The 24955-nt window shown below is 32.7% G+C and overlaps 1 protein-coding gene across 7 annotated transcripts in view; it reads left to right on the top strand.

Moving 5' to 3' along the window:
* ADAMTS6 (ADAM metallopeptidase with thrombospondin type 1 motif 6) overlaps positions 1-24955 on the top strand; it is a 262327-nt gene that overhangs the window by 123176 nt on the left and 114196 nt on the right. For all 7 annotated transcript variants that reach the window (XR_012495117.2, XM_019743866.3, XM_074328899.2 and 4 more), the window contains 2 exons: positions 12489-12635; positions 20852-20993. Coding sequence is in view for 6 of the 7 variants with exons in the window: in XM_019743866.3 (XP_019599425.1) it covers positions 12489-12635; positions 20852-20993 (289 nt within the window). In the remaining variant the exon portion in view is untranslated. The remainder of the gene's footprint in view (positions 1-12488; positions 12636-20851; positions 20994-24955) is intronic.

Below are 24955 nucleotides of genomic sequence, written 5' to 3'. Positions count from 1 at the left end.
GTGTCGCTGGACTGAGAGGAAAATTTAGTTGCTAAGTTTTAGATCAAAGTATTCTGTATCTATTCAGATACTTGTAATTATATAGACATTTTATTTTGAAATGTTTTACTTTGAAATACTTTGTGTAAATACATGTGTGTATATTTTAACATATCCATGTGTGCACTGTTCAGATTTAACCCATGTTAATATTGTCCCATATTTGTTTCGGAGCTTTTATTGTTGTTATTTTCAAAGGTTCCCTTTTCCAATATCATGTTATTTTATTTACCATGGTTTTATAACAGATATTGAAGTTCTCTCCTTCATCAAAATTACTTTGGCTCTTTCTGGCCCTTTATTTTCCTATATTAATTTTGGAATCTTGATGTCACTTTCTACAAAAAGCGTCTGCTAGGACTTTAATTAACCTTTTTATTAAAATGACATGGATAGGTTACCAGGAGATTTGCATGATTCCTGAGTGTTTCCCCATGTACCGAAGGAAACTTGTCCTCATTGGGATAAAGTCCAGAACCTAGGTTGAGTTTTAGTGAGAGGACCATCCAGTAAGGATTGTGCCCCAGAGAAGATAAACCCTGCTGGATAGGGTGGGTGTTGAAATCAGGCCTAATGAACAGAATAGAATGCCTTCCCCTCTTTCCCCGCCCCCTTTAATGGGATAGTTGCAGTTCTTAAGATCCTATGTTATTTAAAATTGTGTTTTAAAATATTATTTGCAAATGAAAAATTGATTAGCAACCAGAGTTTCAAATTCATAATATTACAGTTATTTTCCCTACATAAATTAAACTACTAAAGGCTTTGATCAAACCTAACAAAACAAACCTAATTGTGTCATCTTTTTCCTTTTAAGCCACAATCCACAGTCACTGTCTTCTGTATCCCTTTGGCCTTCACCCTTTATTTTTGAGTGGAGCACAGTACATAACCATCCCTAGTTCTTAGCAAAAGCACGCAAAATCATGAGTAAAATTAATAAGTAACTAATAAAATAACTACGTGTTCCTATGCTACATAGCAGACACAGCTTTATTTCTGTAAATTGATCTAGTTCCCTATACGCCTTGTTGTATAACCAATAGGGGTCTATTTAAAGCAAATTATATTCACTAATTAATTAAGCACATTATATCCAGTTCCCATTATGAAAACTTTACTAATTTAGTCTGGCTTAAGTAAAAATCCAATCAAGGAACAGTCACTATCATGAAAGTCCTGTGCATAGCTGTGTGTATCCCAGAGCGTAGAGCAGAAGGGAGCCTGGGCTACATATCCAGGACTTTGATACTCCAAAGCCAATGGAATCCCTGCTCAATAAGCACTGGAATACTACTGTTCAGGAGTCTCAGGAGCAGGTGAAATAAACAAGGGATGGAGTTACTGAGACTCAGGTATAAGGTAGTGTCTTCTTCACAAGAAACAGGACCAGAGCCAAACTACAGATTACCTCAAAAATTAGCATACCGTAGAACTGGACCAACAATCTGTCATTAATGCTGCTCCACAAAGCTATTGGCTTCAATCTCTTTAAACTCTCCCTCGCAGTGAACAAAACTGGTCCCAGAACCCACAGGTAGAGTTGAGCCTTCCTGTAAGTGTGAGCTATGTAACTCCAGTTAGGGGATTTACAAGAACAAGGGAGGCAGGAAGGAATGAAGTTCATCATAGTGAATGTAGAACTCACATCGGCTTCTATGGATCCCATGTTTATAAGAGAATGTTTGTTAGCATTTTATCGGCATTTTAACCTTGTGAGTCTCCTCAATTAATTCAAATTAGGTTTCAAATGATAGAGTTTTCATCCACTTCACTAAGCCCCTATGCACTTCATCACCAGTTATTAAACTCTGATTATATGGGACTGTGGATAACATGAAATATAAAAAATACTTTCTGCTCGGTGAAATAACATACTCGTAGCAAAAATGGATCCCAGTGTCAAGCCATACATAAGCTTAAAGATTTATTATTAGCAGCCACTTTGGAAGACAGTTTGGCAGTTGCTTAAAAAACTAAATATACTCTTACCATAGGACCCCAAAATGCCTAAATGTGGAAATCAAACTATTACTGGTTTTGGAACATATGATAGAAGTGAATTCCCATGACCTTAAGGCAAAGAGGAATTTTTTTAAAAACAAGACATAAAGAACACTGATCATGAAGTAGTATATGTTGACCATTTTAACCACATTAAGATTAAACATTTAATTAGAAGACAGCATAGAATGAAAAGGTGGGACAGTGTCAGAAAAGATGTAACTCCTGCAAATTAAATATGCAAAGTATTGAATATTTTGCAAAAGAAGAAATCCAAGTGGCCAATAAGCATATAAAAAGATGTTCAACTGATTAATAACCAAGAAAGTGCTAATTATATCCATCATGATTAGCACAAATTTAATAGTCTGACAATAGCAAATATTGGTGAAAATGTCATGCAAAGAGGATTCTTATACACCACAGGTGAGAATGTAAATTGGTGAAACCACTTTGAAAAGCTGTTTGGCATTGTCTAGTAAAGTTGAAATTTTACATAAACACGTATCCTAGAGCAGTGATTCTCAAATTGTTCCATGGACCCCTGTTTTGAAACTATTTTTAGACTGAACTATTTTCATAATACTAAGACTTAATTTGCCATGCATTTATCTGTTTTTTTATTTATTTACTTTTGGTTTTTAACTGTGTTGATGTTTACAGTGGTTGTCCAAAAGCAGTGGTCATTGTGCCAGCACCTTAGTGTGAATCAAAGCAAACATAATTGTAATTTGTCACCACCATGTCAGTTGTGCTTAAGCATGTCCTTGACGAAGCCAAAAAATGATTAATTTTATTAAATCATGACCCTAAGTACATATCTTTTAAAAATATTTTGTGTGACAAAATGGGAAATACGTAAAGCACTTCTTGCTCTATATCTTAGTCTGATGATTGTCACAAAGAAAAGCACTTGAGATAACCTAGCTACTTTTTTCCCCGGAGCACAATTTTTATCTGAAAGAACTATTGAGAAACTATGAGTAGCTGGCAGAATTTCACTTGAAAAATAAACAAATTAGCTTGTTATTCAAGGAAAACAACAAATACTGTATTGCCAATGATAAAATTTGAGCTTCTGAGCAAAAGTTAGAATTTAGGAATGATTGTATGTATTGTGATCTTGACAGCTTCCTAAGACTTTTCTGATTGGATTGGTGACATTAATGAAACAGAATGCATACAGATCATTGATGTGGTTTCAGAATCCACTTTGCGATTAACATTTAAAAAATTACTAGTTGTCAAGTTTTATTGCAATATCAAAAAAATCTAGTTATCTGAAAGGGCTATGAAAATACTCTTTTTTTTCCAACTGCATCTTAATGTGAGGCCAAATTTTTGACATATACTTCAACCAAAATACTACAACAGGTTGAATAAAGAAACAGATATTAGAGTCTAGCTATTTTCTAGTGAGTCAGACACTAAAGAGATTAGCAAAAATATAATTATATGATTCTACTCTTCTCACTGCAATCCTTTTGTTTTGGAAAATAGAAAACTTTCAATTGATATGGTTATTTATATTAAATATGGGTTTCTTATTACTTAAAATGAATTACTATTTTTAAATCTCTCGGTTTTCATTTTTAATATGATGAATGACACTGCACACAACCTCATAAACAAAAGGTCTTTGGGGTCTTCAATATTTTTAGGAGTGTAAAGGATCCTGAGACCAAAAGTTTATGAAGCTGGTTTCTAGAGATACTCTTATATATATAACCAGGAGATGTGTTCAAGAAAGCTCATAGTAGCAGCATTGTCCATAACAGGCCCTAGAAAGAACCATCCCAAATCCATTGTCATGGAATGGATAATTAAATGGTGTATTTACAGTAGAAATCAACATAGCAGTGACAATGAATCATGTACAACTAGACAGCTCAGCAGAGATCACTCTAACAAATTGTGTAATGAAAGAAGCAAGTTATAAAAGAATATATACAGTGTGGTTCTACTTCTATTGATTTTAAATCCAGGCAAAATTAACATAAATTGTTTAGAGATGCATAGGGAATGGTTACAACAAAAGTCAGGATAGTCGTTCTCTCTCAGGTGAGAAGAAAAATGCTGGGGGTGCCAAAAAAATGTATACATATGACTTGTATTCATCTTTTGTTATCGGTATATATTATTACAATTTCAATACAGTTTTTTCCTTTCTTAAAATGTGTATACTTTTTTTGGCATCCTCTGTAGATTGTGAAGTTGAACACAAGAGACAAGCTTTTATTATTCTGAAAATGTTCTATTTCTTAAATTTGGTAGAGATGATATGGATGTTTCTTTATACTTATCCTTTAAAATGTAAATACTTTTTATTTCTTAAGTATGTAATATATAAAATATCATATGTATGTAAGAGACTAAAATTAACCTCACAAAACACAACAGCAAAAAATTTAATTAGGAAGTATAACAAGGGAGTTAATTGGGCTGGTGACCAATTTCACTTGTGTTACATGCATTGCCTGTTATGAAACTCAAATAGAGTCAATAAACCATCAAACTTTCCCATTATTTTTAAACAAAGCTGACATTTATCTTTTGGCATTTTTTTGTAAGAATGATTCATGAGACCTCTATTCCTTGAGTTCTTGTTCAAGATGATTTTATACTCACTTTGGCTGGATGCAAAATTCATGCTAGGCATTGCTCCAACATGTGCTCGTTCGTATTAAATGTCACCAGGGAGAAATCGGAGGTTACTACCATGTTTCCCCGAAAATAAGACCTAGCTGGAAATCAGCTCTAAGGTGTCTTTTGGAGCAAAAATTAATCTAAAACCTGGTCTTATTTTACTTATAATATAATATAATACATATAATGCCGGGTCTTATATCAATTTTTGCTCCAAAAGATGCCTTAGAGCTGATTGTCCAGCTAGGTCTTATTTTTGGGGAAACATGGTATGACTGTTTTACTATTAATTTGTTCTTTTGCCCCAATTGCCCCAAATATATCTCATTTTTGAAGACCAGTAAGTTTACTAGGATGTGGCTCAGTGTGGATTCATTCTGTGACAGTTTTCCCTAGGACAGATACTAGTGCACTTTGATCAGATTGTAGCCATTTTTATTTCTTGAAAGTTTTCATGAATTATTTAATCATTTTTATTTTTTTATTTTTTTATTTTGGTTCTTTTGGGACAACAGTGATGCATATGTTGAATTCCTTTACTTTGATCCTTTTAAGCTCTTTATCCATTTTAATATTGCTTTCTCTTTTTACTCCTGTGAGAAATGTTTTTAGTATTTGCCTTTTTTTTTTTTTTTGCTACCTCAACATGGCTTTTTTCCTGTGATGGGTTTATTTTTTTCCTTTATTTATATCCTCTGACAGTTCATATTTTCATCTCCTGTCTTGCCATGTCTTCCCTGATTGCTTGTATCTCTGCATTAAATTCTTGTTTTTATAAAATGAAAAGTTTGTTCAAAGTCACGTGCTCAGTTTTTATCTTTTCTGTAGCAACATTTTTTTCTGCCATGTCCATCTTCTATTTGCACTTTTCTGTTATTTTTTTTAATTAGATGTATTTGTAGATCCATTTATTGTTCCTTTTGAATCACACAGCTTTGCATATGTTTGATTTTTCTAGATAAACTATTTCTAGAAGTTTATGTTGGATAGGGGCCAGAGCTACTTTCTCAGCAAGAATTTATTAATAATAAACAGTATTGTATGGATTCCAGTTCTTTAACCCTGTTTTTCTTTGTAAAACTGCTAGTGAGGTAGAATCTTTCACCTTTTCTCACTGGCAGAACGCTTCCTACAAATATGGTTTGTGTCACTAACCAGTTAACTCAGTCTATATTTCTGACAACTAGAACAAGGGAGTATATTTTAACAGTTTGCACCCTTGTTCCAGTTGTTTATAAGAAGGTACTGTTAGTTATGCCCCTCAGATTGTTGCACTGCACTTTGGAGAAACATGCTATGTTCATTTTATCTTAAATCATCAGTTTTGTTGTCTTTTTCTGTGTCTTTCTGCATTCCTCTTTGATTTTTCTGTATTCAGGTCATACTTTCACATACATTATGATATTGTGGTTTATGGTTTTTGAAGTTTCCTGCTTCTCATTAAATATAGAGTTTGTATTTCTGTTCCTTATATATCTTTCTTTTAAATTAAAGTTTATTGGGGTGACAATTGTTAGTAAAGTTACATAGATTTCTGGTGTATAATTCTGTAATACATCATCTATATATCACATTGTGTGTTCACCACCCAGAGTCAGTTATCTTTCCATCACCATATATTTGATCCCTTTTACCCTCTTCTATCACCCTCCTTCCCCTTACCCTCTGGTAACCACTAAACTATTGTCTACGTCTATGAGTTTTGTTTCTTCATTTGTTTGTCTTGTCTTTTTGTTATTTTCAGTTTTATATACCACATATCAGTGAAATCATATGGTTCTGGACTTTTTCTGTCTGACTTATTTCTTATTGCTTTTGGATGATATCTTAGAGGAAAAGGGGGAAAACTTTTTATCAACAATGTAGAAATAAGAAGTGTCCTTTCAACTTTTGAGATAGGAACAGAAATATGAAGATATGAAAAAGGGAAAGGGTCTTTTACTTGTATCCACTGGGAGCTTTAATTGAAAATCTTCAACACTATTTGGGGGAAGGCAACAAAACAATTAACTTTGTTGTAACAGATATTACTGAGAATTTGGGCCTCATTTTTCTGAAAAATTCAGACTAATTTGTAGTACTTTGCTTTCAGGATTACTTAGCTTTTCATATTTGGTATGTTATACTAATCAACTACAAACTTCTGTCTCATTGAATTTGACATTTGATTTTATGTACTTACGGTATAGGCTAATAAGTGAGTCTATTACTATTGCATGGATGCTAGCAAAAGACATGAAATTTCTGGGTCAGAAACAAAGGATTTTATTAGTTAAGAGCGCAACAAACAGCATAGGCATCAGCATATTTATTTTGATTTGTCTTGGCCCCAAATCTCACAGGGGCAATACAGTATGGCCCAGATGAATGCTGCACATGCTATGGGTTTGCATGAAAACTGAGAAATACTGAGCTTGGCGAATCTACCACTTTTTTTTTTTAAATTTATTGGGGTTACAATTTTTAGTAAAATTACATAGATTTCAGGTGTACAATTCTGTATTCATCATCTATAAATCCCATTGTGTGTTCACCACCCAGAGTCAGTTCTCCTTCCATCACCATATATCTGATCCCCCTTACCCTCATCTCCCACCCCCCACCCCTTACCCTCTGGTAACCACTAAACTATTGTCTGTGTCTACGAGTTTTTACCACTTTTATTGCAAATACAGTAGTCCCCCTTCATCTGAGGGGGATATATTTCAAGATCCCCACTGGATGCCTGAAACTGTGGATAACACCAAACTGTGTGTGTGTGTGTGTGTGTGTGTGTATACATATATATATATATATGTGTATCTGTATATGCTAATAAGTGAGTCTATTACTATTGCATGGATGCTATAAATATACTATATATATAGTATGTTTTATTCCTGTACATACATACATACCTACGTATGATAAAGTTTGTTTTTAAATTAGGCACAGTAAGAGATTAACTCAATAACTAACAATAAAATAGAACAATTATAACAATGAGAGTTGCTTGAACACAAGCACTGCCATATCATGATAGTAGATCTGATAACTAAAATGGCCACTAAGTGACTAATAGGTAGGTAGTGTATATAGTGTGGATATATCGGCGTAAGGGATTCTTCATGACCAGGGTGGGACAGAGCAGAAAGGTGCAAGATTTCATCACAGTACTCAGAACAGTGCGCAATTTAAAACTTATGAATTGTTTATTTCTAGAAATTTCCATTTAATATTTTTGGAGTGTGGTTGCCCTCAGGTAATTTAAACTGCAGATAAGGGGGACTCCTGTAGTCAGTAAACCTGCTCTTTCTCCAGGAGTAGATGTTCCCTCATTTCTTGAAGTTATCCTGAGAAATGGCCTGCGATAAGAGCCAGCCTTGCAGACTTAGCATACCCAGCATAATGTGGGGAATCACAAGAAGCCCAAGGAAGACCGTCTCTCCTAACCTCCCATCCCCCACCTCTGTGCCTAAAACCCTTCACGAATGAGAACCATTATTACCTTTATGTAATCTGAAATGTTTTATTAAACACATAACATCAACCATAGAAGTGTTCTCTTGTTAGTACTGTTCACTCATCATGGTGGGCCACAGGTTCACCAAACTCTTTTTTGTTCTTGTTCTTCTTTTTGTAATTATTATTTTTGAAACTCAAGAGCAGCGAGTTCAGTTTATTTTATATTTATCCATCCATCCATTTATACATCCACCCTTAGTTCTTGGCACATCATTATCAATCCCAACATATGGTTTAATATATGCAAATGTGTATTTATTTCTATATTCCCATTCCCCGCTCCCATTTGTTTGCTCCCATAGATAGCTTCTCTAGTAATTTTGATAGTATATTTGATTCCATATGTATCCTTGTAAAATATTGAAGGTTGTTTTGTATATGTATGTGTTCATTTTTAACTAGTTAAGTTTAAAATGATTTCGCACTTATAGAAAATTTGGTATAATATTTCCCATGTGCTCTTCACCCAGATTCAAAAATTGTTAATATTTTGCAACATTTGCTTTATCTCTCTTTCTGTATATATACTTGTATTTCTCTTCATTGTTTGCGAGTAAGTTATAGGAATTTCTCTTATCCCCAAATATTTCAGCATCTGTTTCCTAAGGAGAAAGATAATCTCTTACATAACCACAGTACAATTATGAAATTAGAAAATTTAACATTGAAATACTTCTATTATCCAATACACCATCGTACTTAAATTTCATCAATTGTCCCAACAATGTTCTTTATAACCTTTTTTACCCCCTCCAATCTAGTTTTCCTTGTACTTAGTTATGTCTCTTTAGTCTTGAATCTGAACAATTCCTTGGCCTTTCTTTGTTAGATGAAAGTGTATACGTAATTTTGTTTACATATTTGATATAGTGTAATAGACATTGTTCCTTATCTTATTGTTGCACTATTTTTAAGACGAACCCAAACTTATGTAGACATCAATCTTTTTTACTCCTTAAACTTCTGTTTAGTATTGCACAATATGCATCTGCCAAAGTTTACTTATGCATCCCCAGGGACAGACACCTAGATTGTCTTCAACTCCTTGCTATCATAAATAATTCTGTCGCGGACACCTACATATGTGTCCCTTTTGGGAATATTTCTAGGGTATATATCCACAGGATTGCTGGATCATAATATATCTGCCTATTTAATTTGACTAAGTACTGCTGAATTGCTCTCTGGAACAGCTGCCCTGACCACACTACAAATGTGAACTAAGATCCCAGTTTCTCTACAACACTGCTAACACTTAGTTCTAGGTAACATTCTAATTTTTGCCAGTGTCATGGTTTTAAAGTAGCCTCTTGTTTATTCTCTCTGATCACTAATGAGTTTCACTTCTTGTGTTTTTGCCAAACTCTTCATTGATAGAGTTCTCTCAGCAGGGAAAAAAATCTTTTCCCTCATGCACTTCAGAATGATTTTTTAAAACCTATGTACCCTATTGTGTTTTTCAGTTGATGTCTAAAATTTTGTATATTATGTCTAATTGCAAAGGACAGAATTTCTTGGTGTACTAAAAATGTTAGTTTATAAAAGATAAAATTGTTTCATACCTCTTTTAAATATATCCAGTTGAATCTAAATGCCATAGCAATTTGGTAACTATTGTTATGCATTTAAGAAATACACAGATTCTTCTTTTATAGTAAAAATTTTTATCACTTTTTTTCTCCTTTAACTCAATATGTCTACTTTATTCTCCCTCCCAGAATATTTCCCTAATGTATATTTTACTATTTTTAATATATTTAAAAATATATTTTATGCTTAAAGGTGTTTTTAATTATATCAAATGTTTTCATAACAAAAATATATGTAAATTGCAATTACATGTAAAAATTTCCTGTAATCAAAATGGAATTTTTTTCTGGATTATATGTTCATTACAGTACTTATTAATTAATGATTGCTCACAAGAGCACATATATATTACAGATTTTAATAAATAATTGAATATAGAAATAAAGTTTTTATTAGAAGATGTATCTTTAATTAGATGTATTTTTTCAATTACTGTATTTATCTCTGTATTGCTATAGAATGAGGCAGGATTTCAGCACCAATTCAATTTATTTTGTGTCTGTAGATGATGAATGCTTTGTTCACATAAGTAAGTAGATGAAATGAAATGAGTTTATTATAAAAATATCACTCAATCCTTTAACTTCTTTTGAATTATTTGTCAAAATGTAGCCATGGTGATCTATGCTCAAAAAATATTTTTGACAACCCATCTGTTAATTTTATTATAGCCTCCTGTAAATTTGATGAAAGCAAGAAAGTACATGATAAGTTATTCAATCATTGAAGTCATTCTCTTTCTCAATACTGACACCAAATTCTTCCAATTTCTCTTTTCTTGACGCTCATGTTTTTAAACACCAAGGCAATGAGCTATTGTAAAATTATGGTCGGGTGAAAGATAAGGTTTTCTTTTGTAAGTGGAAGAAATATGATTTCAAAAGGAGAAGGCTGACTTTTCTTTTTTTAGAAGAGTACATAAGGAAATTGAGGATCTCAAAAATGATTTTCTAGAAGGCATCTGTGCCTGCCTGCACCTGTCTTAACATGACTCAGGGATATTTAAAAGGCCACTGCTAAAAGGAAATAATATTTTTAAAGTTATCATTGTTTGAAAAGAATTATAGTAGTATTCACACAGTACCACTAACCTTTGAGATAAATATAGACTAACTAAGTTTATTGAATTAAAAATTTGCAGAAAGGAGCTTTTTATATAAGTTTGTGACTGATTGTTTTAACAGAATATATGTCTAATTTAACAAACTGTAAACTCCATCATCATCTTCCTAGCCATTCAAACAGGTTGGCTCCAGTGTGTTGATGTAAAATGGGAAGACTAAATAGTGGTGTTCTTGGAAAGTTATTTGGTATTTTAACATAGGGCTCTGGGTACTTTCATACACTTCTCTTCCTTTGCTTATGTTACTTCCTCCACCTGAGTTACTGGTTCCTCTTTCCTGCCCCCCATATATGAACATATTATATGTGTTCTTTATAGCTCTTTTATGTTGTATTTATGAAGACCCAATTCATTCAGCTTCCTAAGCATGTCTCAAGTCTAATTCTACCTCTCTATCCAGTACCCTAATTCAGACCCACATCATTTCTCAATTTCTCAGTCTTCTATCTGTTCTCCCTGTCTCCATTCTCTTCCCACTCCAGTGTCTCCATCACATAATTACTATAATGACCTGTCTAAAATATAGATCAATTCCATATTCTCCCACTGAAAAATCTTCAGTTCTTACAAATCTTCAATGTCTCTACACAGCCAAAAGTGTTAATATTTACTTTCATTTATTATCTTGTAGTTATCTGTTCTCAAAAATATTTCCAAATTTTTCTCCAGCAACTGCCCTCATCTGTTTTATACTCTTGTCACACAAATCACTTATTTCCTTGAACACATGGTGCATTTATTAGAATGTCACAATGGAAACATAATTTCTTTTAATAATAGTCAAACTAAACTTATGGCTACTTGTGAATAAAGGCTAAAATTTATTCATAGGCAGTGGGTATATTCTTTACAGAAAAATTTTATGATTTATCATTGAAATATGTTTTCAGATCTCATTGATAGCACAGGAAAAAATGACAAAGAAAAGCTTTGAAAAGTGAAGGGAGGCCATGGTAAAGAAAAAGTCTGTCTCCATAATCCTTAAATGTATCAAGATTTTTCACAATGTGTTTTAAAAACATACATACACACAAACATAAATTACATATGTATTTAATTCTCCTTTATTCATATTAGTAAGAGAAAGGACTCTGTGTTTGGACTATAACCTAAAACTCAGTGGATTATAACCATCCTTTTGTAATTCCCTTCTGGATTCAGCATAATGAAGTAATGCGAACTCGAGCATGTTGAAAGGCAGGTTCTAACACTTTCAACACTTAATTTTATGATCTTTAATAGATCTTTTTACTAAATTTCCGTTTTTCTCATCTATAAAGTGAGAATTAATTCATATTCCCTATCTGTTCAAGGAGAGATGGTATCATATGAGATAACGTTTGAGATGTATGATCAATTTAAAGAGATTTAGAAATACATTGTAACATTGAATTATTCCTTAGTCTCTTGAGCTTTAATCCTATATTTCCTTAGAGGATCTAGTCTATCATCATGGGAGGCATATATTGATAAGGCTAATAAATGATCAAATAAGGAAATAAAGGATGTATTGGAGGTTTGTTTGTTTTATTTTTTTTCTTATTTCTTTTATGTTTCTTATGTTTCTTCCTTGTTAAAACAGTTTTGGTATGAACCATGATGGAATTGGAAATTCTTGTGGGACGAAAGGTCATGAAACAGCAAAACTTATGGCAGCTCACATTACTGCAAATACCAATCCTTTTTCCTGGTCTGCGTGCAGTCGAGACTATATCACCAGCTTTCTAGAGTAAGTAATCTCTGGAGAGTGATGATGAATTACTCCAGAAGTAAGCCATTGGTAGAAGCCTAATATGTAGTGCTTCAAATTTTGCATAATGAGTAACTTTTATAGGGCCCAGTGATATTTCAGGCTGTTCCCAAAATACTTTAATGTATCATTGTGCCAAATGTTTTCCTTTGTACTCAAACAGAACTTACTGAATAGATCAGAAGAACTGGAGTGAGGATTTAAGTGGAGTGATCATGTGAGTGTTAGAAATGTTCAATAAATGGGAAGCAGTGTCAGGGAAAAAATGTAGATTTACATAATTTAATAGAGTGTAGGTCAAACTTTAATTCAATGATTACATATTTCATTTTCTTGGTGAAAAAAATTGAATTCTATAAGAATGCCAAAGTATCTAATAGTAACAAACAACAACAACAAAAAATCAAACACTCAGGAAATAAAAAGGAGAAAATGAAAATTTGTCTTCAACAATTTATTAAATGACTCATCTTTTCTACTGTTTGGGACCTTTTTTGCTGGTCCTTTAATGTATAGTCCAAGTCTGGTTACATAACTGTGAAGAATATAAATTAGCTAATGTATAACTTTTTTTAAGAAAGCAGATTTTCTTCCACATCTCACCTGCCATAGGGCTTCAGTATTGAACTTTGGAAACTAACACACTTAGGTCTCACTTTCTAACTGTGTGACCTTGGGCATGTTGCTCCACCTTTATAATCTTCAGTGACCTCATTTGTTAAATGAGTTTAGGTAATAATACATCAGGTATGTATATAATTATGTATAATGCTATAATGCATTAAAAAACATTTAAGAGACATTTCATTAAGTGGTAAAATATTATTATTTTAAATAATATCAAGGTTTTAAGCTTTACTGCTCTATCACTACCTTCAATATTTTGTGCCATTTTTTTCCTTGGGGAGGAGAGATTGAATACTCCATGAAAAGTGAGTCATGCATAAAGCACAGGCAAGCAACAGAAATCTTTTTAAAAATTGTCGTTGTTCAAAGTTCACGTTAGCATGATAATAGTATAAAATTTTAAAAATTCAGCTGTGTTATGTAGGGTAACATTATTCATTAAAGTTTTGGTTCACCTCTGTGAATGGCCAGATCATATCCTGAAAAGTTATAATTATATTTTTTTAGAAGCCTCAAACAAGAGATTTTAAATTACCTAACACAATGCTTTGCTCAATCGCAGATCAAAAGATAAATGTTTAAAACCATCTCTTTTGAATTAACTTATATAATAATGAAATTGACAGAACTGAAAATTCATTTTGGAAAGTAGCTCTTCTGTAGAACCTAACAATTTTTAATCCTAGTAATAGATAATTATGACACTGTACTTGCCCAATGCCAAAACTGGGTGAAGGGCCATAAAGATAGACCACAGATAATTTGTTTGACATCTTTTGGTAGTTTTTAACACAATGCACTAGCAATATCATTTTCCAAGATGTTTTTAATGAGATCATATTACCTAAATGGGGAGATCTGCTCCCCCCAGAAATCAAGCCAGATCTGCAATTTCTCCCTTGACTACGCTCATATTTTCATAATGGAATCTTAGTGTCTGTCACCAGAAAGACAAACTATATAGCATGCTCGGTATTCCTGTGCATTTTCAAAGGCTTCCGTCCTCTTGTTCTCTTCAAGTACCATTTTCTTGCTCCTCTGTCCTATTTCTATTGCACAGCCCATTTGCTAGGACTGTCTCTGTATGCATAGTAAATACAAGGACCAATTTTTCGTCTTTTGCCAGCACCTGCCTACCTGAAACCATGTCAAGGCTGTTAAAACACTCCAAGGGGGAATCCTGAAATTGCTGATAAAACACAGTTAAGAAATCACCACTGGTTTGGTGAGAAATGTAAAATTATTGTTAGTTGCAATAAAGTGTTCCATTGAATTAATTTAATAATCCAAAAAGCATTAATTAAGTGTTATTGCCTCTTTGCATTTTATATGTGTAAGCATGATTAGAGTTGACAGCGTTCTGATGTGCTTATTTATCCTGTAATTTATAAAAATATTTCTGTTGTGTATTCCTGTGGGGATACTCACAAAATTAAAGGCATTTGTGAAAGGTAGTTGTGTAAGACAATGGGTAGAGATTTGGGGGAAAGTTGGCTTTATTCCCTATCTTTAATAACTAAATAACTCTGATCATAATCTGACCAAGCAATAAAGGTTCTTAAAACACAAGGCCCTTCAAAAAGGTCAGTTCATTGGAGCACAAAGACATAATAGTAACTTGCTTGAATTTCTTTGTTCCTTTTTACTAATGCAGTGGACTTAATTGCTTTAGCAGCTATGTGTGATATTTTCTAAAATCCAGTGATATTTTGATCAGGGATTGAGGTTACATTTATGTTTTATAGTTGGCTCAAAAAGACTCATAACATTTTATTTCAGTTTTTCCTCTCAAGAAAAAGAAATCTTGAAAGATGAATTGTTTAGGAACTGCAGCCCAGCCAACAAAATGCATACCTTTCTCTACTTAGTGACTGTATAGGCCAAAGATGATGGTGGATTTTAACAATGAGCTTTCTATGATTTATAGAGATTCACTATTCACTATGTTCAACTGAAAACAATTCCATGGCCTTTAAATGCCAATAGAGTAAAAAGTCTCTCGTGTCATTCTGAAACACTACGTGCTATTGATCAATCAGGAGATGGTGTTTACCAACTCCCAATATTTTTTTTCAGATTTCTTAAACTCGGTGATTCAATAAGTGGTTCATGAATCGCCCAGAAGCCGTCCTGATTAAATAATAAAGAACCCATTTCCGTTAAAATGGACGTGTTATGCCAGCTTCTGATGTTTTCGGCGGACGGCTTTGCAGGTAGTGTCCTTCCTATCTGCCTGCGGGACTTATTTATTTATTTACTTACTTAGAAAATAGAGGAAACTGACCCTGGTATGATGGCTCACTCTCACTGATGACAATGGGCTAATTTACCAGGCAGTGGAAGGCAGCCAAAAGTCATTTAGGCCAGTTTTTTTCATATATTTTCCACCACTTAGTGGTAGTACAGAGTAATTTCATATAGTTTTCAAAAATTCCGAGGCCTCTGTGAATCAATTCTTGCTCTATTTAAATTAAAGTCTGTTAAATTGTTTGAACTGTCAAAGATACATAGCAAAATTTCCTACAGTTCCAAATTAAATAGAGACCAACCATTTTCACAGAAAGGATGGAAGCTGGAAAAAGGCAAGGCAACGTTATGGTTGAAGGTGAACTAGGAAGAAAGGTGAGTAGTAGAGCTGCAAGAGAAGTGATACAAGATGAACAGGATGACCAAGGCACTCACATTTTCTCTGTAGCAATTATGTTTGAAGGTCAAAATCAATAATCTATTAGACAGAAAACAGTTTTACCAATAGGACCTTTTTTTATATATATATATATGTATATGGAACCCATGGAACAGCTTAGAAAAAAAGGTTTCTTCTCTTTCCATTTATTTGACACATTTTGGGGACTTCATTCAAACCCATAAATATCTTTGGTAAGTCATAATTACATGTGGAGAAAAAGAGAATATAACTAAGTAAACCATTATTAGTACAGTGTTTGTATATTGGAAGCCTCAAGTTCAGTTGTGTTCAAGCACTGCAGTCTACAGAGGGCAAGGGAGAAAGGTCTGACTTAAAGTAACTCATTTTAGGAGGTGATGCATTGTTAGTTTTGTGAAGACCGATAGAGCAGTTTATGAGAACATAGTAGGTAAGACACTTGATTTGCTATAGATGATGCCAACCTAATTCATTTTTGCTTAATTTAGGTATATTAGCATAATTTTATGGAAAAAAAATAGGAGATGGCATTAAATGTTAACTTTTTGTTGTTGTTGTTAAGAGACTGTTAAGATATGTACAGGGTTATATAGAAAGGTTTGTTTTTAGTTGACCAACTGTATGGTATAATGACGGTCTATACTTTATAGTATAATAGAGTGAAAAATAAATCTAAGATTACAATTAGGGGTATGTCCTCATGTGTTCTGGAAACAGAGCCAAGAGTGCATATTTTACATAGGGATCTGTAAATTTTAGTTGAAGACTCAACCCTGGCTCATGTTCCTATTTTCAAGCTAACTCTTGAGCTATGTAAATAAGACTTCTCTAAATTAGAAGTAGAATACATAAAATACGACTTTGCTATCATGCTGCAAGAATTTTTTGGAAACGTAAATATACTTTGATTTACTAAGAATTTCATAATCAAGGAAAAAGCATATTCTCAAACTTATATACATTTTATTGCCTTGTCTTAGCATAAATGAAAATCGAGTCTATGAATTCAATAATTATCTATATTGCTATAGATTTTAACTAGGATTGGGTTTTTAGTTGTGAAATATATGCCGCTAGGGAAATAATCATAGTTCTACTTTTTGTGTATACAGTTTTGCTCTGGACAAGAATATCTGTGCTTAACAATAGTAAGTTGTATTAGCTTCTTATAGATGGACACTACTAACAATATCCTTCATTTTATTTGTTAATAAGTGAGGTTTATGTTTTCTGGGTAGAAAAATGCTCATATGACACTAAGGCACAAACTATGTTTAAAAGTGGTATTTGATGGGCAAATTCAAGAAGATTTATATATAATATCACTATTATCATTTTGATAATAGTAGCATAAATAACACTAGGCTCATCATAAGAATTGTATGGTTACATCGATTAGTTAGAACCCTATATTAAATAAAAATTACAACTTCCATTTTGTTAAAAGGAAACAATTACGAAATATATAAAAATAACATATCTAATATCTTTAAGAAAGAGAAAACATTTATACCAGGAGACCTATACAAAAATATTTATATCAGCATAATTTGCAATTTGTAGAAATTAGAAATAATTCAAATGTTCACTTCATACTTGTAGCATAGTCTTAAATGAAATATTAAAGAACAATGTAAATAAACAGTCTATAGTTATACTCATCAATATAGATATATCTCACAGTCATAATACTGGGTGAGTGAAAGAATCAAGTCACACACAAAAAAAAATCTGCAGTATGTCTCTTGTTTTATAGAGTCCAAAAACATTCAGATGAATAATTGGGAGGTAAAACTACTAACAAAAACAAGGAAATTATTTATAAAATCAGGATATTAGTTACTTCCTGGGGGAAAATGAGGGCTGTGATTAGGGTAGAGCACTTGGGAATTTTTTAAGAAAAAAAAAAAAAAAAGCTCTTACCGGGTTAAATATACATCTCTCACATCCATCTCCTCTACTTTCTGTACCTATATCTGTGATATTTGATGATAGTAATTGATGACTCAGGAGCATGGAAATACCCAGAATTGTTATTTTCTAAGAGTTAGTTAATAATTTATAATGGTGAGCTATAGATTTAACTTACTTGAAATTAGCAGGAAAGTGGCAGACAAATTTTAGTAACATTATGCAGAAAGCATTTTTGTTGCTTAACCCTCAATTAAGAATTAAAATAGAAAACTACCCCACTCCCCAAATACTTTAAACAAGATATTATTGTACAATATACACCAGATATGGTGACTAGGAGGAAAATATGTAATACATTCTCTACCCCAAATGTAGAAACAATTGAAGTCAACCTGTCCCACACTTGCTTTCCCAGAGCCATTAATAGTAGGTAAGACACTTGACTTGCAAGCATTATTAATTTGTACAAATACTACCAAACCCATCTCAAAAGGCCTTTGTGGATGCCATGTTCCTAAATATACATGTTCATTTTTTAAAGATTTATATGATTTTTCATTATTTTACTTCATATGGTTTCTTCTTCTGTGAAAATATACTGGAAAAGGGAACAAGACTTGTTTAGATATTTAATTAGACCACATTAATACAAAGTGATAGGTAATTCCAAAGAACTGAAACAAAATCCACTTTGGGATAAGCTTTCTCAGAAGAATGTTTCAGAAGACCACAGTACATGGCATTCTTCATAGTCTGGAGGCCCTCGCAATGGTCATCTGATTTGGTATTTTTAAAGAACATGAACCATGATTGGAAGACCATTAATACCTGGGAAGAAGAACTTTAACGAAGTAATTAGTTTTACTTCCTCCTGGATGAAGTCAATTTTCAGTTTGCTAACAAGAAAGAATATTTTCCTTAGAGTATTTATTCTTAAACTTTGAGGTCCTCATAATTCTACCTCTACATTTTTAGATTAATTTTCTGTATTCTTAAAGGTAATTATGTGTAATAATTTTTCATAGATTTTGAGTTGATGCCACTTAGGTGAATATATTTTATACTTTCTTTGTTATGCTATTGGCATATATTTTTACCTATAGGATCCTGTATTTAAGTACTTCAGTCCTTAAAATTTTCCCATTGATTTTTAGTAGTATTTAACTTGATATTTAATTTTTAGTACAAATTTAACTCCTCTCAGCAAGACTTTATTATTTGGTATAGATAGAGATGAAATTGATACTTTAGAAAGAAAATTAAAGATTTAAACTACTAATTCAATTATTTCACAAATATTCCATATTATCAAAATGGACTGTCTTCTTCCATTATATTTTTCATGTTGACGGTTTTATCATTAACCTTAATACATAATTTCGAATTTACTAGTACAAATACACTTGCCTACCATTTGTGTACCTGTATAGATTAAAGATATTTTAAATTTTAAAATAAAAAAGAACTTTCTATTGTGAAAATTTACCAAGAAAGAATTTTTCTTACCAAGGTACATGTCAATTTCTAAAAGTACAATAAACAGGAAATAAAAAGAGTTCTGAAGTGAAAACTGGGTAGCTGGGTGAAAAAATTTGTTCTCTTTTAGTTAGATACCTTGAACAGTGACAAGTGAAATAATTGTAGTAGCCAAGAGCAAAATTCATCTATATTAGTAGCACTTTTAATAGTCCATCTAAATATTTTTATTGATTAAAAATTAATCAAGAGGTGCATAAATGAAAGGAAAAATGTATAAAGAAGACAGTATTCTGTCCCCTGGGTCTTTGAATCTATCACCTTATAAATAATATTGTTCTGTTTTTAAAAGATATTAATTTGCTGCTGTGCAAACACAAGTTTTTATGTAGCAAATTAACTTTTACATTTTAAGATATGATAAAATTTTAAGTAATATGAAACTCATTGTTATGCATGATTCTTTCTTACTTATCTATAAATGAAAATTTGTACTGTCCTAAATAATAGTTGAGGAACTTCTACTTGTGAAATTATTTTCCTTTGGCAAAGTAGATGGAAAAGATTTGGAAAAAAAACACAAGTGCTGGCACAATTGACAGGAATGTTGGAAAAAATTTTTAAATGTTGGCATAGGAATTCTTTAAAAATTCTAACTTACTCACATGTGAAATGAAAGTAAAAAAGCATCTGTCCTATTTTATGCACACTGACTCAATAAAAATGAACAATTATATTTAGCAAAGTATAAAGCTCTTTAAACTAAGGTATTCTGTCTGGTTTTTGGCGATCTTTATGTTATTTGTTCCACTGAATTAAATATTATGTTTGAGTGCAAGCACACTTTGAAAAGCAGAAATTATATAGAGAGGAGAACATTCCCTTTCCTAACTCTGATGACCCTAGATGAAATATGAAATTTTTGAGAGACTAAACACTTCTAATATACTTGAGAGCAGAACTTTGGATCTTGGCCTCATCTGTCATTCAGCCCATTTATTACTGAAATATTTCAAGAACCTTTGGACATGTCTTACTTACTACAGCACCTATTGTTCTACTCAAGGTGGAAGTATATAGATTAGATCTTTAAGGATTACAACCACAATTTTTTATTTTAATTTTAATTTTCCACATTTTATGTTTTTAATTCTACTACCAGATGTGGTTATATTTTCACTGAAAACAAACAAGAAACTTAGAGCAATGTGAAATTCTGTTTTGATTCCTTCAGAAATTAGTTGAAATCAGTGTTTTAAGGCCAACATGACATTTTTATATTGTTGCCTGAGAGATGCTTTTATTATGTCTTGGTGCTGGAAAAACTACTGGAGCTCTTATTCAGGTTTCAGTAAAGCTATTCTATTTTGTCATGTGATTATTTCTTGGTAGACTGTATTGTTTTTCATGCATCAAGTTATTAAAACAAAGAGCTGAACAATGGTTTCATAATTGTGATGGAAATCGTCCATAGTGTTCCTAATTTCCTTTGATCCTTTATGTTGAACAGTTCAGGCCGTGGTACTTGCCTTGATAATGAGCCTCCCAAGCGTGAATTTCTTTATCCAGCTGTGGCCCCAGGTCAGGTGTATGATGCTGATGAACAATGTCGTTACCAGTATGGATCAACGTCCCGCCAGTGTAAATATGGGGTAAGAAGTCTCAATCCTTATGTTTAGTTATTTATACGTGTTCACACACATTAGGATGGAATTTTGATGAATACAGTTTCCCTCTGGTAACATCATGTATGCTAATGTGGCCTTTGACAGTGCTCTTTTTCTGACACCATTTGTATGGTATCTATTTCTAAATGTTTGAGTAATCCAAAATTAAATAATTTTCAAATACCTTGTGAAGGGTGCTGGTAGAATTTTATTAATTTCTAATGTATTTCTTCTTTCAGTCCTGAGTTTATGATGCCACCTTTAGTTTGTTTTATGAAATGTTACGGTGTTGAAACCTCTCCCCGCACCTCCGCCTTTTCTGATTCTCTAATTAATTGGGTTAAGGACATTTTATATTGGCCAGGAGCTTTTACTTTAATTTATACTTTCTAGTACTGAGTCATTTCAAGTTGCTTCCATCCACTGCCCACATTCCTACACAACAAGCAAGTAGGGAAAAAATGACGTTAACTCAAATAGAGAAACAAAATGGCTGTGGGGGAAAAAATAGGTATCATAATTGATTCTTCATGTCTGCCTAAAGATGTCTCAGTGTCTATTTCAGAAGATTCTTCTCAAATTTCATAGAGAAAGATTTCAGTGTCTAGGATAGGGATGTGTTTATAGTAGGTGCACAGTATAAGCATGCTGAGAGAAAGAGTAGGATTTTTTAATAAATTGTCAAAAAATATTCAGGAGTCAAAAATACATTTATAACTTGGTTCCTATTTTTATGCAAATAGTGTTGAAAATCCCTTTTTTTAAAGAAATAACCATAAAAAGAATTAAGTGTTAAGGTAATTAAGACAAAACAATGTATGCATTGTACTGTACTAATTATTCCTCATGGGTACAATACAAAGGAAAATGATTTTTAAAATCTCCCTTGGGTGACAAGTCTCTTATTCATGGTTGGCTTTGGTAGTACATTTTGTGTGCTAGATTTAAAGAATGTGTGCAACTATCTGAATATCTAGAGCCTTGAGTAAAACTTTGGCCTTTCTGGTCTCTCTGTGAAAAGTCTTTACTTCTATTCTCATTTCTGTATGATTTTAGTTTGTTTTTTTCTTGGGTTGCTTTTTCCCTCAGAAAAAGTCAGCCAAACTTTAATCCTAGTCTTTGTATACACTGTTAGATTACTCTTATCTATGGTCTTTCATTAATTTGTTAGCAAGTGAAATAGTTAATCTATGTTTAGTTTTTCTATTGGAAACTTGGTTTTAGCTCCACCTACATATTTCCATATTAGATAATTTATGTATTATTAGTTTTACAGGAACTATGAAAGCACTTTTTTCCTTCAATAAATTAATGAAACACTTTTAACCCAATTATCTTATTTCTATGTAAGTATATCATTTGTTTCAGACCTCTTGGTTTGAAGTGAGATAAATATAGTAAGTGGGAAATTATACATTTTCAGTTTATATTCCTTATATTCATCTTTTAGGTTCTACTTCTTTATGTGTTATATTTATAAAGACTTTTGTAACAGATATGAAATAAAATTGGAAAACAAGGGAAAGACATTAACATTTTACAATCCTATACAATTTCATGTTTTTTATTATGAATCTTTTCACATTGATTTGCAGCAAAATGATTTCCTTACACTCATGTACTATATCAACATGCTTATGTTACTTCTTTATGAAGTGCTATACATTACTAACAAAGTTTCTTGAGTCATGGGAGATTCTTTATAATCATCCCACCTCTTAAGGTTGTACCTAAAAAATTGGGTTTACACAATTGATAGCACCCAGACACACACCATGTTTTATCAGATGAACCCTGAAGATTTTAAAGGATTCAGAGTACTACTTTAGAAAACAGTAGTGGCTTTGAAGTTGAGCGTTCAGTCGGTAAACAAACATGCTTGAGATGGTAGCTAACAGGGAGACAAACCAGCCCTGATTTAGATAGCTGACTGTTGCATCCCGAGGTGAACACTAAACATAAATAAGACTGGGGGCTTAGGAGAGCACTGCAGCCTTTTAGTGAGGGCATACTTCTCGTGCTGAAGCATCACGAAGTGATCCCTCTTTCAACTGGAAGGTCCCTCATGTTGTCAGGGAAGATTTTAAACAACTACAAAATGACCCATAACTGCTGAAGCAATCAGCTTCCCGTCTCTCCTACTGGTCATCATGTGGTCATTGCTGAGGTTACCAGGGATTACGTGCGTACTGATGAAAAATCTGGCCTGAATTCTTTGTGAGTAGGTTCATTACTTACATTTTGGGATTTATGTGAAAACTTTGCTTTTTTGTTTTACTCTAGACAACATTTTCTACCATTCTCCTTGTATATCATCCATTTATGTTTTCCAGGTATACCGTAATTCCATTAGAAGTATGAGGAGATTGTAATGGCTTTAAATACAAAGAACAAAGCAGTATAGCACAACATACAGAGTAATATAGGTGTATAATGTAATAATTTATAAATGATAAATAGTTTCTGTTGATTACACTCTTTTTTTCTGAGATACTTCAGACTGCTTTGGTTAAAATTGTAATTATGTTTTATAGCTGGAGAAACTAAAAATACAGAATATGATTTACCTACCCCAAGGTAAAACATACAAATGTACCTAAATCTGTCAGTTCTGCTTTCTATTAGATATAGTAAATATGTTAATAAAGATAGCAGACATTGTATTTCAGGAGACACTTTTATCGGTTTTCATCAGGTGATGCCTATTTTTAAGCATCTCCTCAAAACTCTCCATTTTGTCCCAGTCTTTTTTGTGAGAGAGATGATCAGAAGAGCTTCCCTAAACTTATTTTCAGGATCATAAATTCTCAGGTGTCTAGAACCCTGAGTCTTGATTTGAGTTTTATTTTCTTTTACCTTCTACAAAAGGTTAGCACCTCTTCAGGGCACGATGCAGGGACAGACAAGCAGCATGCAAAAACAGGTTCCAACAAGATCATCCAAAAAAAAATCCGTTAGCAGTTTTCTAAGAGGGCGTTGATTCATCCTTGATGAAAATGCATTGCAAAAGAAACAGTATCAATTTAGTCCAAAATATGTTTGTTTGCCTATTTAGAGGCAAATTGCTTCCTATACATCTCTGTAGAATCTATTGTCTCATTCCTCTTCCATTTTCTATTAGTCTACTCTCTCTTAGTAGAAGAGAATTATTAAAATTAGATTAACAAAAACATTTCACAACAACAATAATAAGTTTAAACATAGGAAAGAAGTCGCTGATGAGCCTATATATTGTAAGACTGTGGATGATCTCTTGACTGCTTTCCAGAAAGCACAGATTAATTCAGGGATCAGTCTCAAACATAGTTTCTTTCTTTTTCTCTTTCTTTCTTTCTTTCTTTCTTTCTTTCTTTCTTTCTTTCTTTCTTTCTTTCTTTCTTTCTTTCTTTCTTTCATTAAAGTTTATCGGGGTGACAATTGTTAGCAAAGTTACATAGGTTTTAGGTGCTCTGTATTTCTTTATTCTGTCACTTTAAATCATATCCCAAATGTTGTTTTCAAATACATTTAATGGTTTGATATAGGTTAACAATATAATATCCAGTACATAATTTACTGGTAGTAATCAAGAGGTGATTTCCCCAATGCATTTTTTAACAGAAATAAAATATCCTGAAATTCGTATAGAACCACAAAAGACCCCAAATAGTCAAAGCGATTTTTGAACAGTGTGCCAAGAATACACAATGGGGAGAGGAGAGTCTCTTCAATAAATGGCACACAAGGGTTCTCTTGGGGAAACAGGGAAAACTGGACAGCCACATGCAAAAGAATGAGACTGAACCCTTACCTTACACTGTATGTATAACCCCAAACTATGGACCCAAAATGGATTAAAAACTTGTACGACCCCAAACTATAAAACTCCTAGAAGAAAAGAGAGAAGAAGTTTCTTGGCATTTTTCTTGGCAGTGATTTCTTGGATATGACACCAAAAAGCCCAGGCA

The sequence above is a fragment of the Rhinolophus sinicus genome, chromosome 3 (assembly GCF_057876585.1).
Source record: "Rhinolophus sinicus isolate RSI-liver-muscle chromosome 3, RSI-T2T, whole genome shotgun sequence".
Lineage (NCBI taxonomy): Eukaryota > Metazoa > Chordata > Mammalia > Chiroptera > Rhinolophidae > Rhinolophus > Rhinolophus sinicus.
Note: the sequence above shows the minus strand (reverse complement) of the source record. Positions and strands in the feature narration are given on the sequence as shown.